General features: G+C 57.6%; 1 protein-coding gene across 4 annotated transcripts in view; it reads right to left on the minus strand.

Annotated features, from left to right (window-relative positions):
- Positions 1 to 16,982, minus strand: part of AACS (acetoacetyl-CoA synthetase) — a 52,256-nt gene that overhangs the window by 26,931 nt on the left and 8,343 nt on the right. For all 4 annotated transcript variants that reach the window (XM_027044284.2, XM_027044285.2, XM_053206759.1 and 1 more), the window contains exons 4-7: positions 10,971 to 11,084; positions 7,834 to 7,931; positions 3,911 to 4,025; positions 3,627 to 3,708 (exon numbers count right to left, since the gene is read on the minus strand). In XM_027044284.2, the coding sequence (XP_026900085.1) occupies positions 3,627 to 3,708; positions 3,911 to 4,025; positions 7,834 to 7,931; positions 10,971 to 11,084 (409 nt within the window). The remainder of the gene's footprint in view (positions 1 to 3,626; positions 3,709 to 3,910; positions 4,026 to 7,833; positions 7,932 to 10,970; positions 11,085 to 16,982) is intronic.

Raw genomic sequence — 16,982 nt, forward strand, 5'->3', positions numbered from 1 at the left:
CCCCTCTTTCTTTCTCTCTCAAAATAAATAAACTTTAAAAAAAAAAAAAAAAAAAAAGAAGCCCAAACTGCCCTACGACCCAGCAATTGCACTACTAGGTATTTATCCAAGGGATACAGGTGTGCAGTTTCGAAGTGGCACACGCACCCCAACGTTCACAGCAGCGCTATCGACAATGGCCAAAGTATCCCAAATGTCCATCGATGGATGAATGAATAAAGAAGATGTGGTATGTATGTGTGTATACACACACACGCACACGCATACACACAAATGGAGTATTACTCAGCAATCAAAAAGAATGAAATCTTGCCATTTGCAACTACATGCATGGAACTACAGAGTATTATGCTAAGCGAAATTAGTCAGTCAGAGAAAGACAAATATTATGAGTTCACTCATACGTAGAATTTAAGATACAAAACAGATGAACATAGGGGCGCCTGGGTGGCTCAGTCCATTGGGCATCTGACTTCGGCTCAGGTCATGATCTTGCAGTTCATGGGTTCAAGCCCCACGTCAGGCTCTGTGGTGATAGCTTGGAGCCTGGAGCCTGCTTCGGATTCTGTGTCTCCCTCTCTCTCTGACCCTCCCCCACTTGTGCTCTGTCTCTCTCTGTCTCTCAAACATAAATAAATGTGAAAAAAAATGAAAAAAAAAAAACAGATGAACATGGGGAAGGTGATCAAAAATAAAATAAAAACAGGGAGGGGGGGCAGAACATAAGAGACTCTTAAATACAGAGAACAAATTAAGGGTTGCCGGAGGGGGGGATGGGCTAAATGGGCAAGGGGCATTGAGGAAGACACTTGCTGGGATGAGCACTGGATGCTACACGTGGGGATGAATGACTGGAATCTACTCCTGAAATCATTATTGCACTCTACCCTAACTAACTTGGACGTAAATTTAAAAAAAAAAAAAAAAAAAAAAAGCCCAGCTCTTGACTACTGCCTAAGAAACCCACCCCCAAAGCTGACATAAAGAACCAATGCACGTGGCCAAAAACCAGCAAAGCAGGCACAGACCTGTGTTCTGAGCAGAAACGGCTGCTGAAGCTGCAAAGCCATCTTGGGAGAGGTGCCTTCTCTACTTTGAGACCAGCAGGAACATTGATCCTGGCCTATCCTTCCATTGGCTCGAAAGGGAGAAGGAGGGGGGAACAAACCTGCTGTTTTGACAAATGGAACTTTCTCTTTCAGGGAAGGGGGAGAACCAGTTACACTCAGCCCGCAGCGATTTGCTAAGAGTAATTACTGTGAAACACAAATGCACACGCTCTAAAGCAGTCCTTGAGGACAAGCACGTCTCCTGGGGGCGGCATGGAGGTTTACAAAGGGCATCCAGAATGATTCCACTCTGAGCGGTAAACAAACAAAGCCTTCTGCTCCACAGTGTCTGGGAAATTATTTGCTGTGGAACTTTCCAGCCAATGAAAGCCCCACTCCTCCTCCACCTCCCATCCCAACCCCATTTACACAAAGCACCCAATCTAACCGGATACCGCGCACAAAGAAAAGCCTTTTCTTCCGAACGGTCTATAAATCACAGTAAATAGCAATTACTTGTGCTGCTCTTCTAAAAATGAAAAACCCCAAAGGGCGGTCCCCCCACCGGCCCGGTCTCCGACACAGGCACGTCCGTGTGCTCAGTTTATCTGCGGGATCCGGCAATCGAGAGCCGGGTAGCAGGGGAGGTGCGATTCCCAGGGTGGGGCAGGGGGGCTGTGATGCTGCAGGGCGCTCTCGTTTCACACCAATCGCTGACGAACACGTTCAGAGGGATAAAAGCTGGGCCACCGTGGGGCCAGAAAGCCTGCCAGGCTCTCCTCCGGCCTCTGGGCGCGATGGCCCCCAACATAAAGCAGGGAGCTGTGTCTGCCGTGTGAACGGGGACCAGGGCTCTGTCATCGGGCTGCAATGTATCCTGGCGGGTAGGGTTCCCGCGGCACAAGGGTCAAGTGCAAGCCCCGGGGCCGGCCCGTAAGGCCCTGCACACTCTGACCCGGATGCTCCACGGAACAGAGCCCCCTGTGGCCTGTGGCTGTCACCTGCTCCCCACGACAGACAGCACTGCTGAGGGCTAACAACCAAGTGCGCCTGCCCAGCAGTCACTTATCTGACGCTCACAGCAAGTCCGGGACGAAGGTGTTGTTTTGCCCATTCTACAGGCGGGGAACCCAGGGCCCACACAGGTGAATCCCTCATGCAGGGTCACACAGCGGACGTCTGGACCTGAGCGGTCCGGCCTGAGACCACAGCCCACAGGGAAGAGGCACCCTGCTGACAAGCACCCTGCTGCCTCTGGACTCCGGACACAGGCAGGCGTCCCCAAACCCTGCCCGTCTCTCAAGGTCGCCTTAGGTGCCACCTCCCCCAGATCCCACACCCTTCTCCCAGGCCCTGGGCACTTCCTGCCCACCCCCCCCCCCCCCCCATTCAAGGAGCGGGCTATGTCTACTGGGCCCGATGCCCGATGGTCATGGCTCACCCTCCCTGCAGGTGTGGCCCGTCTGCCTGCCTGCAGGGGGCGCCTAGGTGTTTCAGGCGGGTGAGGGTCCAACTCTTGATTTCGCTCAGGTCATGATCCCAAGAGTCATGAGATCAAGCCCCACGTCAGACTCTAGGCTGGGCTTGGAGCCTGTTTGAGAGCCTCTCTCTGTCTCTCTCTCTCTCTCCCTCCTCCTCTGCCCCTCGTTCCCCTCTAAAGAAAAGCCCTCCCTGTCCCCCCCCCCCCCCCACGGGACACAAGGACCCCACTGTGCACCTGTGTGATGCTTCCCACGCAGCCTCAAGGGGCCGCCCTCCAGGCTCCTGCCAGGGCCCCACACGGGGCTAGAGGGAGAGGTCCGCCCATACAGGTAAACACACCTGGTGGCTGAACTCTCCCCACAGCTGTTTCAAGGACGAGGAAAGGGGTACAGCGCCAAGAATCTGGAGACAAACCATGACCCCCTTCCTAACTCCTAGTCCAAACTAACCCGCTCACAATACTATTTGCTACTTAGGGTGCATGTTGCACCAGCTTATAAATGTCAGAGAAACAGAGGAAGACACTCCTAGCGATAAGGACAAAAATCGGTTCCGGAAGGGAAATTTATGTATGTGTGCACATTCAGGTGTGCGTATAGATGCAGTCACATACATATACGTGTGCATGCACCTGTGGGCACGTGCGTACATTCATTTCCATTGAGTCGGGGAGCGGGGCTTGACCTTCCACTGGGAAGGGACGGCAGAGAGAAAGTATTCCTGGGGCTGTTCTGATGCTACGTGGCTCTGTGGCTTGGGGAATTCACTCTGGGGCCTCAGGTGCCCCTCTACAAGAGTGATTTTTATTTTTAATTTTGAAGTTGATTTATTTTGAGAGAGAGAGAGAAAGAATCTCAAACAGGCCCCGAGCTGTCAGCACAGAGTCCGATGCGGGGCTCGAACCCGTGAACGGTGAGATCAGGACCTGAGTGGAAATCAAGACGTGGACGCCTAACTGGCTGAGCCCCCCAGATGCCCCTACAAGAAGTGATTTTTAACTGAAACCTGCACTTCTAAAATGAATGAGTCACAGAATCGACTTCCCAGGGGGACTCCCAGTAGGCTCCACACGGACGCAGCGATCCGCTGGCTTACCTATTTGGAATCCTGGAAAGGTCTATCTTCTCTCTTGAGGCAAGGTATGGAATCAGCACCACCCTTTCCAAGTCTGGGAGTCCTGGAGGAGGCGGGGGGGGGGGGAGGGGGGGCGCAGGCTCGCTGAACGACACACGCGGTGGATGTGGTTCCCACCAAGCGTAACACAACCAAGAGATGGGGGCTTCCCGGGGTTTTGCCGCTCGCGGTCCAGGGGCCCTCGTGCCTCCTCTCTCTGCACCCCGCCCCAGCCCTGCCGGCCCCCACTCGGGCGAGCCACGCACCTTTGACCACCTGCTGCAGCTTCTCCATGTGGCTGAACTCCTTGCCGTTGTACCTGACCGCCTCCACGGAGAAGATGAGCTTGGGCTGGATTTGAGAGAAGCGGTCCAGAACGCCCTGGAAGGGGAAGGGAAGGTCGTCGCCATCAGTCACGCCAAAGGCAAAAACCTTAAGCAACCAACGCGACCGCCTCGAGGGAAAGGAACAGCACTGGGTGCGTTCCTGCGACCACGCCAACCCGTGGCCCATACAGAAAACCGAGAAGCCACGACTTGCACCTGAGAAATGAATGTCACTTTGAAGAAAGGGTCAACGTAGACTTACAGACGCGCTGAGACAGCAAAGCACAAGTGTATGAGATGGGGAACCTAAGGGGGGAGTATCTGCACCCCCAGGGAGATGCCCCACTTTGCGGAAAGAGCCCTGAATACACCACTCCGGCACCTGGCGCACACGAAAGGAGCTTCGCCGGCGTGTCCGTATCTTGGTCCGTCCTGATCTTCAGTTACGAGGTACGCGAATCCTCCAAAAGGCGCTTTCTGCCAACCAAACGCACGCCCCTACAAACGTGCATCCTCGTAAATAAGCCCCATTTCCAAGGCAGGCCCACCACGCACGGAGTCGGGTCCTGGCAAGCACACCTCTTTCTCCGAAAGCAGCACGCCTCCGTGTGGGTAACGACTCGTTTGGGACACTGACGTGGACAGACACGCTCACTACAACTGCAGTGTGAGCCCAGGGGCGACAGGGAAGCGCTCCCGGGTCCAGACCTCGGTGGAGCCCTCTTCATCCACAAGCACGGCACCTGGGGAGGCACCGCCCGGAACGGCGCTTCCGTCCAGGGCCAGAGCTCCACGATCGGCACCCGGGTCACTCCCAGGGCACAAGCAGTGACGCCAGGATTTCCCAAGAACATCCCAGTCTCTGACACCGCTGGGCGGCGGGAACCAGAAGGGAAAGGCACAAAGACCAGGCGGTTCGTCAGCACAGGCAACGGCAAGAGTGATGCAGAGAATTCGGGAGAATCACCAGGAAAATGGTTCGGCTGATGACCGGCATAGTGGTGGTGTAGAAACTTGATACAGCAAAATACAGAGTGTTCTTAAACCTCAGGATTCTTTTTTTGAATTTTTTTTAGAGCTTATTTTTTTGAGAGAGAGACAGAGCACAAGTAGGGGAGGGGCAGAGAGAGAGGGAGACGCAGAATCGGAAGCAGGCTCCAGGCCCTGAGCTCTCGGCACAGAGCCCGACGCGGGGCTCGAACCGGTGAACCGTGAGATCATGACCTGAGCCGAGGTCGGACGCTCAACCGACTGAGCCACCCAGGCGCCCCTTAAAGCTCAGGATTCTAAGCGGGGCTGAGAGTTGCCGCTTTATGTGGGAAGAAAAGCTTTGCCAATAAAAATCCCAACACGCACTGAGCGCTCACCGTGCCAGGCACCGCTCCGGCTTGCTCCAGGCATGCGCGCATCTGGCCTGCGCAGCCCCGGGAGCAAGGCAGTACTGTTCGCCCACGTCCTTGCAGAAGCGTGAGCAGGTTGAGCAACTGGGCCACAGTAACAAGCGGCCAATGGCAGAGCCAGGGGTGCAGGCCGGTGCTCTTAACCACACGCAGCCTCTGGGAGAGACTAGCCTGAGCGACAAGGAAACCAAAGGGCAGCAGCAGAGAACAGGGCCGGGTCCCAGGCCGACTGAAGCAGGACCAGGAAGAGGCAGCGGGGGCTGGAGCCACGGAGCGGGAGGGGGTCCCCTCGGGGGCGGCCGCTGGAGCAGGTTCCACAGCGGGGCGGGAGGGGAGAGGCTGTCCCCAGGCAGAGGGCACCTCGGGAGACGCTCAGGGAACGGAAGAAGGCCTGCGGGAGGGCCTCGGATCAGGGAGGGGCTGCCGGAGTCGGGCTGGGAGCGCCCCTGAAGGCAGCAGAGACATCTCCGTGACACCCCGCACCTCCCCTGCTCTCCCTTGCGCAAGGCGCCAATACTCAGGATGGAAGGACCCAGCCCGCCAGGGACCCGGGCCTCACATGTCACAGAGCTCCCGGCCACGGTGACAGCCAACAGACAGCGAAGACCACAGTGTTTCTGAATCAGAGGTCTGGGCCTGGCCACGGACAGACCCAGAGGCCCCAGGGGAAGCTGTTGGCCCTGTCGCTTTCTGACCCCCCGGAAGGGCTCTCCCCTGAGACTCAGGCCACAAGGCCAGAGAGAACTCCCAGAAGCCGCGAGCCGAAGCCCGGAGACGGCAGAGCCACGCTGCCATCTAGCGTGCAGCAGGGTCAGCAGCGCAAGCTGGAGAGCCATCTGCTGGGGACACGTGGCACGGGACGTGGCAGCAGCAGAGCGGGAGGCGGCTGGACGCTGGCCCGCGTCCCAGCCTCCCACCCTGTACCCGGAGGCACGATGCGCCTCCCGGTGCCATCAGGGGCTCTGCTCTCCGTGAGGTCTCCGGGCAGGGGCTTCCTTCCAGCCCCAGAAGGCCACGACCACTGCCCTGTGCCACGCCCAGCTCTCCCAACACCTTCGTGACCGGCTCAAAACACCCACGTCACTTTTAAAGGCTGACACGCGGTGACTTCGGGGGGCGGTGAGTCGAGCGTGGCCCCCAACCCCACGCAAGTATCCATTCTGCGGTCCCCGTGGGGCGATCGGGCACAGGCACAGGAAAGCCCCAGGAGGAATACGACCGCCAAGCCAGGAGGTCCAGGCGGCCACCTGCTTCCTGAACTCAGCAGAGCCCGGTCCTCACCGCAGCCCCAGCCGGCCACTTCACCGCCCCCGCGCCTCCACACGGCATGGGGCAGAGGAGACCTACTTGGACCACCTTTACCAGAACAGCAAGCCTCAAGGTAGACGCGAGTTCCAAGCTCGTGCCCGAAAACCAGCCCTGCGGCCGAGACCAGCCCGACCACAGGGCGCCGAGCTCGAACGTCACCAGCGGCTGAAGCCGGAGCCGAGGCGCGCCAATCTCACCTCGCGGTCCCAGCCTCCTATGCTCATTCCACGGCCCTCTCTTCCCACCGTCCCTGTTTCGCACAGGGGTGCAGGGTCGGCAAAGTCGGGACAGCCTCAGCCGCTGAGCTGTACTGGCCGGTGCCCGGAACAGGGGCCGGGCCAGGAGCGAAGCACCTGATGCCATGGAGAGCGGCCGGGGTCCCGGATGCCCACCATGTCCCCTAACTGGGGTCTGTCCTCATGGCTCCCAAGGGACCCACATCGCCAAGGCTCTGCAAGCAGGAAAGGCCCCGGGCCGGCGAGTGGAGGCCCCGGGGACGTCCTGTTCTGCCGCCACTTCCTTCTCCACAGCGGGGCTGAGCACGCACCTCCTGCCCCTGCCCGGGCCCCTCTGGCGGCTGGCTGCACCCTGGGTCCTTGGTCCCCTCGGCTCCGCAGAGATAAAGAGGCCCACCCTCTTCCCGCGCAGAGCACAGATCCAAAGTAAGAGATCAGAAACGGCAGGGAAAGACCCAAGCGCAAGGAGACCTCGGGGCAGCCTCTGTGAGCAAACCCAGATGACGGTCTGCAGAACAGAAACATCAGAAAGTCTCCCGCGGTCACGAGTGCAGAGATGACAGACACCTCCCGTGAGATCCCCCAGCGCCATCTGCCACACGAGGACGGGACGTTAGCAACGCCAGAAAAGAGGAGGGTTCGTTGGCGTGTAGATTTAAAACCAAGGCTCAGCTCACTCTGGATCCTTCTCTCCCATCGTTCTGGTGTCACCGGCCAGTGAGACAGGAGGCCGTCGTGACATCGTCTCCTTCCCGGCCTGCCAGTCCTGGGCCACAGCGGCCCACGCCCCTGCCCGAGACGCCGGGTGGGTAGAGCCCTCCCCTTGGGAAATCACACAGGAATGTTTCTGTGGCCAGTGGCTGCACCCCCAGGGCACTCAGGGGCACACGGGCGCCCCTCACTGGGGACCCCAACTCACGTTCACACCGAAGTCTGGGGACGTGGAGCTCCAGATGGCACCGATGCTCGCTGCAGCCAGCATGGCCTCCACGGCATGCTCACCATTGGGTAAATAACCTGTCGTCGGGCACAGGGAGAAAGCCTTGGGTTCAGGGTACGTGGGATGCAGTGGACTACCAAGAGGGACCTCTGAGAGCCAGGCAAGCAGTGGGGAGAGGAGCTGGCTTTGACCAGCCCAAGGAGCATGGCCAGCCCCACCCCATCCCAGCTGCCTTGACATCCCCATTCAGACGGCCCCACCGCTTACCCCCAGCCTGTCCACTCCTTACGGTCACCCCCTCCAACCCATACTAACCAGAATGATCCCCACAGTCCTGCATGATCCGGCCCTGGCCTCCTCTTTCTCCACTCTGCCTCCTTCTCCAGTTTTCCAGTTGTTCTAAGCTCCTCCTGCCCCAGGGCCTTTGCACAGGCTCTCTGTTCTGCCTGAACACTCTTCCACACACACCAGTTGTTCTAAACTCCTCCTGCCCCGGGGCCTTTACACAGGATGTCTGTTCTGCCTCAATACTCTTTCACACACAGCAGCCTTCCTGACTCTGCAAATTCATTCTTTAACTCTTAATGTAAATGAGACTTTCTCAGAGACGCCTTCTCCGAGGCCCCCCGATAAACTCAGATTCCCTGGCCGGTCCCCACAAAGCACACTCTATTTTTCCGTCACCAAATTTACCATAATAATCACCTGCATCTGATAATGTAACTGTCAATTTCACAGCTGGTTCCCACAGGAGGGCAGGGACTTTGCCTGTCTTGTCCTTTCCTTTACCAAACGCCTTTTACCATGCCCTGCATATCAAGGCCCTGAGATATGGGTGCGCTGGCTGGTGGATGGACGGATAAATAGACAGACAGGTGGACGGACGGAAGGGGGAAGGAGAGGCAATACAATAAGGGAATCGAGCAGGGGTCAAGAGACCCAGAAAAGCCTGGAAGGAACACAGCAGAGGCAAGAGGCTGGGCTGTAATGACAACAGAGGCAGAGCAACTTTGTGGCCAGAGGGACTCCAGTCAATTAGACAGATGGTCCTAAATGTCCCAGAGGAAAGGAGCGGACACATAAGGCACTGGGGAGCAGGGGCCGTGGCCCAATGCCGCCCCTGCACGGCCCCCAGGCGACCACAGAAGCCGCGCAGTCCCGGCACCCGGGGCTCTGAGCCTGTACAGCTCCCTCCCTGCTTCCTCCCCCAAGGCGCTCCACTCTCCGCTTCTTCAAGTTCGCTGTACCTCCCTGGCAGCCAGCCAGGAGCACCCCCAAAGGGCGAGGCTCAGCCGGGGATGCGCCCAGCATCTGGCACAGGCAGGCCTGCGGTCTCCTGAGTTTACCATGTAAACTGCAATGTCCCCGGGGCAGGGCAGGACCCACGCCCGGGGGGCCCGCACACCCAGGCTTGCTGTCACGGCAGTGAGCACGCGTCAGGGACAAGAGAAACCCACAAGAGCAGCCCCGACGGGTGTCTGAAGCCCCTCAAGCATCTTCCCGCGTCCTCCCCCGCCTTGGGAGTCATTCCCTGGTGCCCTCTTCTGGGAACCACAGCCCCCAGTCCTGGAACTGTGGTCGGGTCAAGTTAGTGTCCAGGCTGAGACCCTCCCGAGCATGGGTCACCAGGCACCCGCATGAGTTTGCACAGTCGGGACATCGCCCACGAAAGCACGGCCCGGAGGGGGTCTCGACCGTCTTCCCCAACACACCCTGGTCTCCACTTTTCCTTCTCTCGGAAAATGTTTGCTTCAAAAAGAGACTTGTTTTAACGAAAATGGGAGGAAAGAGAACACTTAGAGGGAAGAAAAAAACCAGAGGCAATAAGAACCTTCTGAATTCCTTTTCTAGACCTCGAAAGGGTGGCTTACACCGGAGGAAGAACCACAGATATGGAGGCTTCAAGCACACGTGCCTGCTATGACCGGGCCCCACGCTCACACGCACTCACCCACAAGAGCCCGTCACACACCCACTGCGCCCCGGCCGCCCTGCGGACAGAGACGCAGCCGTGCACAGAGGACACAGCCCCTGTCCTCCAGTGGGAGGACAGACAGACGGACACATGCGCACGCACACACAAACGATCCCAAGATGTCAGATGGGCGATGAGGACCACAAAGGAACATAAAGCAGGCTGCATGCAGGGAGGGCCGACGGTTTCCCGTGGGACAGCAGGGACCTCGCTGAAGCGTGCGAACCCCGGAGGTCAGTACAGCCCATCCAGGGCCGAGACAGGGGGCGATGGCTGCGGTGACCCCCCCCCCCCCCGTCTGCTTCCTTCCCAGTCAACTGACATGCGAGCAGGGCCTCCGTGCCCAGCTGCCATGGGAGGAGACACGGGGTACAGCCCTTACTCGGTTTACAATGATAAGGCCGCCCTCTTAGCAAACACGCTAAATGCCCACTTGTGGTGAGTTCCCCCAGGAGAGGCGGCTTCTCCCACTGCCACCTGCCCTGTGGCCCTGTCCCACGGCCATGGGGGTGGGGAGGCAGACCAGCACCCCGGCCAGGCCAGCCCGCCTGCACGAGGGTAAGTCCTCTTATCTCCCCCTGCTCGCCCTGGGGGCACGCCCACCCACATCTAAATTAACTAAAGGTCCTTGGGGCGGAGAACAGGTCCACACACGGCCCGGAAACCTTCCCCAGGAGTCAAGGTGAAAGGAAAACTGGAAGAAGACACCTGAATGTGCTCGGTGGGAAATCAAGACTTGCTGCCAGACGCAGAGAGAACAAAGGAAGGCAGGAACTGGGGAGGGGGCCGGGGAGGGAGAGGGAGCCAGGCCTCCCTTTGCCCTCGGGAGACACCAACCCTGGTTCCTTCTGGAAGGAGGGCCCCTGCCTGCCCTACCACCTGTGGTGCACGCCCAGCCCACCGCGCTCCTGTCACCCCTGCAGGTGCCCTGCCCCATGAACCTCCGGGCCTTTGCACAGGCTGTCCCTTCCCTCTCGGGGCACCATGACCTTCCTTGGTCATCTGTCCTCCACCAAGCGTGGATCGCTGAGGTCCTACAGGGTTGCTCGCAATCTGCCATTGTCCAAAAGTCGCCTCAACCTTCCAAGCTGGTCACTCCACCTCGTCTCTCCCCCAAACCACAAGAGCCCAAAACACTTACCAACGACCCGGTCTCCTTGTTTCACACCCATTTTCCTCATTGCTGCTGCAAACAAAGCCACCTGCTGCCTCAACTCTTCAAAAGTCACCTTCACAATTTCCTCTTTGCCTTCCCCTGGGAAGAGAACAGGGACACACAGTGGAGACGAGCCTAACAGAAAAGTTCCAAGTCGTAGACTCGTCTAAACATAGATTAGAAATGTGTCACACATCAGGGCGCCTGGGGGGCTCAGTCGGTCAAGCTTCCGACTTCGGTTCAGGTCATGATCTCACGGTCTCTGACTTCGAGCCCCGTGTCAGGCTCTGTACTGACAGCTCAGAACCTGGATCCTGCTTCGGATTCTGTGCTTCCCTCTCTCTCTGCCCCTCTTCTGCTCACACGCTCTCCCTTTCTCAAAAATAAACATAAAAAAAAAATGTTTTCTCTCAAACTAAATAAATTTGCATTTAAAAATAAAAAAAATATTTTTTTAAATCATGTTTAAAAAAAAAAATGTCGCATGGACACAGGTTTACTCAACTTCCCGGGACGTGCGTGTGGCCGTCAGCCGAGGACAGAAAAATGATCAAGCTCGCTGTGGAAGACAGGTCCGTGACAAAGGTGAGATACGAATTTCCACCTAACAGACGGCGACGACAGGGGAAGACGGTGTGCTCGCCGGCCTCCGCAGCGGCCCCCGGTGACCCCCGCCCCCCATGCTGGTGCTCTCATGCGGGTCCCCCCACACCGAAGGGGCCCCGAGCCGGGTGAGCGACAGGACACTGAAGACAACGGGGACCTGTGAGCCTTGGTCACAGAAGACACGGCGGCTCCCACCCCGCTCCCTCTGGGGGAATCCAGCTGTCATGTTGTGAGGACACTCAAGCAGCCCCCGAGAGGCCCACGCGGGGGGAAACTGAGGCCTCCCGCCGGCAGCCACGGCAGTGCACCATCTTGGACCCGGACCCGCCCGGCTCGGTCAGTCCTTCGGATGACGCAGCCCCCGCCAACGTCCTTGCCGCAACTTCGTGACAGGCTCCCGAGCCAGAACCCCCCAGCGAAGCCACTTCTGAACGTGCAACCCACAGAAACCGTGAGACGCTCTGTTCGCTATCTGCGGCCGCGGTTTTCGGGGAATTTGCTCCATGGCGACAGGAAATGAACACGGCCGACACTCGATGTTGCGTGGCTGTGGGAAAACTATCTGGCTGTACTTTCCACGTGGAAGAGGTGAATCCCGGCCGTTATCTTTGACGCAGACACGTTACTCCTGACTACCAACTGCTGTTGGCACCTCCCTTCCAAAGTGAAGAAATGTCCTGATTTCTGTTTGGTGTCGACCTGGCTTCTCCCACCTCCTTAAAGTTACCTACGCCTACCCCTGGTTCTTCTCCCCCCTCGCCAGGCGGCCTTCGAAGTCCCTCCCCCTGCTCCCCTCCCCCCTCCCCAGATCATTTCCGACCCTGTAAAAATACTCAGCAACCTGAAACCCACTGTTTGGAGACACAGCATGCTGCACACGCAGCTGTTCTCGGAACTCCGACGCGGGCGGCACGGATGCACGCGGTTGCGCTCTGCTCGCTGGAGCGCCAAGGGCCCGGCGCACGCCTGCCTTTGGTGGCACCTCCTGGCCTCGGCAGGGACCGTCCCTGGGAGGGACGGACTCGGCGGAGAACGCCAGAGCAGAACTCCACCCCGCACGAAGCAGCCGCACGCAGCCGGCAGAGTAGGAACAAATCAGAACAACACGCAGAAAACGAAACACGGTTGTCTTGAAATCCCCAAGCCAGTAACCAGCCGATCTAGGACCCTACTTAGGAAAGTACCCCACTGGGGGGCCGGCGTGGCTCCGTCCGTTAAGCGTCCGATTCTTGGTTTCAGCTCGGGTCATGAGCTCACGGATCATGAGATCGAGCCCCACATTGGGCTCCAAGAGCCTGCTGGGGATTCTCTCCCTCTCTCTGCCCCTCCCTCCCACGAATGCGCTCTCTCTCTGTCTCTCTCTCTCTCAAGATAAATAAATAAACTTAAAAAAAACAAAGGTACCCTATTTATAAACTAAATATGATCCCTGGCTTGAGGGCATTTGTTTGCCCCGCAAATACAAGCGGGAGCTCCTTAATGGAAGACGTTCACATATTTAAAGGGAAGGGGTGGGCAGGAGACGGGGGTGGGGGTGGGAAGGAGAGGGGGTGTGGAGGGAGAGGGTGAAATGGACACAGCACACCCAAAATTACAACCATGCCTCCCTAACCCACCTCAACACGGAGCTAGGCTTAAGAAAAAAGGGGCTGGGTTCAGCCAGTGCACACGAGAGGAGCGGGGCGCGGGGGGGGAGGTGCTGGGAAGAGAGAGCGAACGAACGTGCACGGCCAGTTCAGTCCAAACCCAGCCACCCAGAAGACTGGCGTGTTTCACCACCTTTACTGGTCTTCGGTTCTGTTTTTCCAAAAGATTCGCGTCTGACCTTTCCCACTTTCCAGAGGGGGAAACCAGGACCTCGTGCAGTGCCCGAGACCTTGGGTCAAAGTACAGACACATCCAACGAGAGCAGGAAAAGAAGATGAGGGAGAGACCCAGGGTTCCCACTCCTCAGGCTTCAGGCTCGTAAGAGGCGCTGAGTGGTGTTTACAAAGGGACCCCGGCACCCGGGGCAGGAAGGCCCTCGAAGGGTCTCTTAGGACACTCAGGACACGAAGTCTCCGCTCGGTGGAACGTTCCTGGGACAGAGAAAGGGTCACTGATGCCAGCCGCGGCGAGGATGGGCTTTGAAACCTCGAGGCCGAGGGAGAGGCCAGACCCGAAAGGCCACGCCGTGTGTGACCCCCGCCTCCACGAAGCGTCCAGACGGGCAAACCCGTGGAGACGGGAGAGAGCGAAGGGTGCCAGGGGCTGGGTCGGGGGTTCCTTCAGGGTGACAGGGCGGACGGACTCAGACAGGGCTGGTGGCTGACAACGCCGTGCATAGCTCAACGCCACAATGCGTGCGGCGTGAGGGTGAGGGCGGGGACGGCTTGCGTGGCTCGTGTCCCGCCTGAGGAAGGTCCTCTCCCCCAGCCTCCGCTGCCCTCTGCACCGAGCGCCCCCAGCAACCCTGTGGCGTTCTGCTGTGACGCATCGCACGAGTGGCTCACCACCGACATCCTGTTTCCCCTCGAGGGTAAGGGGCCCAGGCAAACGTCCTCCCTCATTCCTTGTACAAAGCGAGGACTCGGCGGGCCGCTTTCTGTCAGAGCCCGCCTGCATCCAACACGCCTACCCTAGGGAACACCGCAGCCTGGCCCGGCCCGCCTTAGACGTGCTCCGAACACGGACAGGAGCCTCCGGGAGCAGTCACCCACCACAAAGCAAAGCCTGTTTTATTACGAGGTGTTGACGGTCACATGTAATTGAATCCTGTACCGCAAGTGACAAACGGGACGGCCGCGTGGGTGCAGGCGGCGGTCCGGGAGCTGCGGCCGCTGCCCAGCATCACGAGAGAGGACGGGGACACAGATGGCTGGCCCGGGACACGGCGAAGGCAATATTCCACGTACGATTCCTGCTGAAGGTACACTGCTTCCACCCCGTCGCGAAGTCGGACATTATCAAGCTGAACCATCCTCAGTCAGGGATCGCCTATACGTCTTTTATTCCTTGTTTGCCTCACCAGAAAGTCAGCCCCTCGAGAGCAGGGGACCCTGTCCATCCTGTTCAACACCACGTCCGCAGCACCTTGCGCTGAGGAGACATTTGAGACCGAGGTGAGAACAAGCGAGAGAATGAACGGATGGACACACAAACACCTCCTGAAAGACGAAGGGAGAGATGCCAGGCCTGGTGTAGCTTCCCCGAGGCCACTATGCACTCGGCCCAAAGTGCATCCGGGCTGAGCAGGGAGCAGAGTAAAAGGCACAGCCCGAAGACGACATAAAGACAAGGCTCTGTGGCTCTTATCCAACAATGTGCATCAGAAGCGACCGTGGGCTTTAAAACCATATGGAAGCCTGGGTACCGTCCCTGGAAGATGTGCTTAAGAAGCCACAGGAGCAACGGAACAGCCAGGATTCTACTTTTTTTTTTTAACTTTTTTTTTCATTTATTTAATTTTTGAGAGACAGAGTGCAAGCGGGGGAGGGGCAGAGAGAGAGAGAGAGAGAGAGAGAGATGCAGAATCCGAAGCAGGCTCCGGGCTCCCAGCTGTCAGCGCAGAGCCTGACGCAGGGCTCGAACCCACAGACCGTGAGTCAAAGCCGAAGTCGGACGCTTAACCAACTAAACCACCCAGGTGCCCCTGGACAGCCAGGATTTTAAAAGCCACGCAGGGGGGGATTTCAGAGGGACAACCTCAACTGAGAGCCACTCACGCTTCCCGTGGCAAGGTCTGCCATACGCCTACGCATCCATGTTCGCTCGCTTCAACCCTACGATATTCCTGAAGGCGGTACTATCAGCCTCTCCAGTGACAGAGGCAGAAACAGACCCAGACACGTTAAGAGGCCGGCCCAAGGTCGCACAGCCACTAGACCTCACCCACCCCTACGTCGGGCACTGAAACAGCGGACAGAGCACGGTTATCTGACTTTGGGCCCCACCGCTGACTACAAACAAGGAACGCTGCTACAGGCCAGGGCACTGGCATCCGCAGGGACTGAGAGCAGGCGGCAGGACACGAGGCTGGAGCAGGTGGTGGCAGAGGGCGCAGCTCTCCGGGCCCCCCCCACCCCCGAGGCACGGGCCGAGCGTCCCCCACACACGGACAGCTCGAGAGCATCGGGTTTTGGTGCCGTCTCGAAACCGAAGCCGTGAGTCACGAACACCAAAGGGCCAATGACGTTCAGTCTCTGCTGAAGCCCTATTTCCTCACGACACGGCAGCACACGTGTGGAAAATGGGTAAATGAGGGGCGTCCGGGGGGCTCAGTCAGTTAAGCGTTTGACCCTTGATTTCAGCTCAGGCCCTGATGGCTGGTGGGTTCGAGCCCCGCACTAGGCTTTGGGACTCTCTCTCGCCCCCATGAGTACGCTCTCTTTCTCTCAAGATAAATAAACTTTAAAAAATAAATAAAATGGGTAAATAAAGCTTAATTACTCAAAGGAGACAAATGTAGTCACCTGGAAAATTCGCTATGTAAAACACCTCAAACCCTACCAATAGCACATAATTCAATGTCACTTTTTACCAAAATTCAGATTTACCAAGAACCCAATTAATTAGAAGACTAACCACAGTGTCTCCTTACTAAGAAAACCCCTAGTGGGGCACCCGGTGGCTCAGTCAGTTGGGCGTCCGACTTCGGCTCAGGTCATGGTCTCGCGAGATCTCGCGAGATCTCGCGTGATCTCGCGTGAGTTCGAGCCCCGCGTCGGGCTCTGTGCTGACAGCTCGGAGCCTGGAGCCTGGAGCCTGCTTCGGATTCTGCGTCTCCCTCTCTCTCCGCCCCTCCCCCGCTCATACTCTGTCTCTCTCGCGCTTTCTCAAAAATAAATAAAGATTTAAAAAAATGTTTTTTAATTAAAAAAAAAAAAAAAAAGAAAATTAAACACCGAATCACCACATGATCCATTTCTGGATGTATATCCAAGAGAATCCAAAGCGGGACCTCAGGGAGCTATTTGCACACCCATGTTCGTTGCAGCCTTCCTCCCAACAGCCAGGACGTGGGAGCACCCCAAGGGCCCACTCACAGAGCAATGGACAAACAAAATGCGTGGCATCCCTACAAGGAAATATTATGCAGCTGTAAAGAAGAAGGAAATCCCATCACACCTGACCACCTGGCTGGACTTTGAGCTTAGGATTCTCTCTCGCTCTCTCTCCGCCCCTCCCCTGCTCTCTATCTCAAAACGAATAAATAAATCTGAATCCTTTTTTAAAAATGGTTAAGATGGTACACTTAACGTTACGCATTTTTTTGCCACAATAGAAAAGGGAGGAGGAAAAAAGGTGCCAAGACACTGTCTGGAGACACACGCTGCAGCCTGTGAGTGTTTCGGAGCGTCTCTGACCACGCGGCCCTCTGGGTGGGTGGCCCCGCGGACACCAAAGGAAGAA

Source organism: Acinonyx jubatus, chromosome D3 (genome assembly GCF_027475565.1).
Source record: "Acinonyx jubatus isolate Ajub_Pintada_27869175 chromosome D3, VMU_Ajub_asm_v1.0, whole genome shotgun sequence".
NCBI classification, from domain to species: Eukaryota; Metazoa; Chordata; class Mammalia; order Carnivora; family Felidae; genus Acinonyx; species Acinonyx jubatus.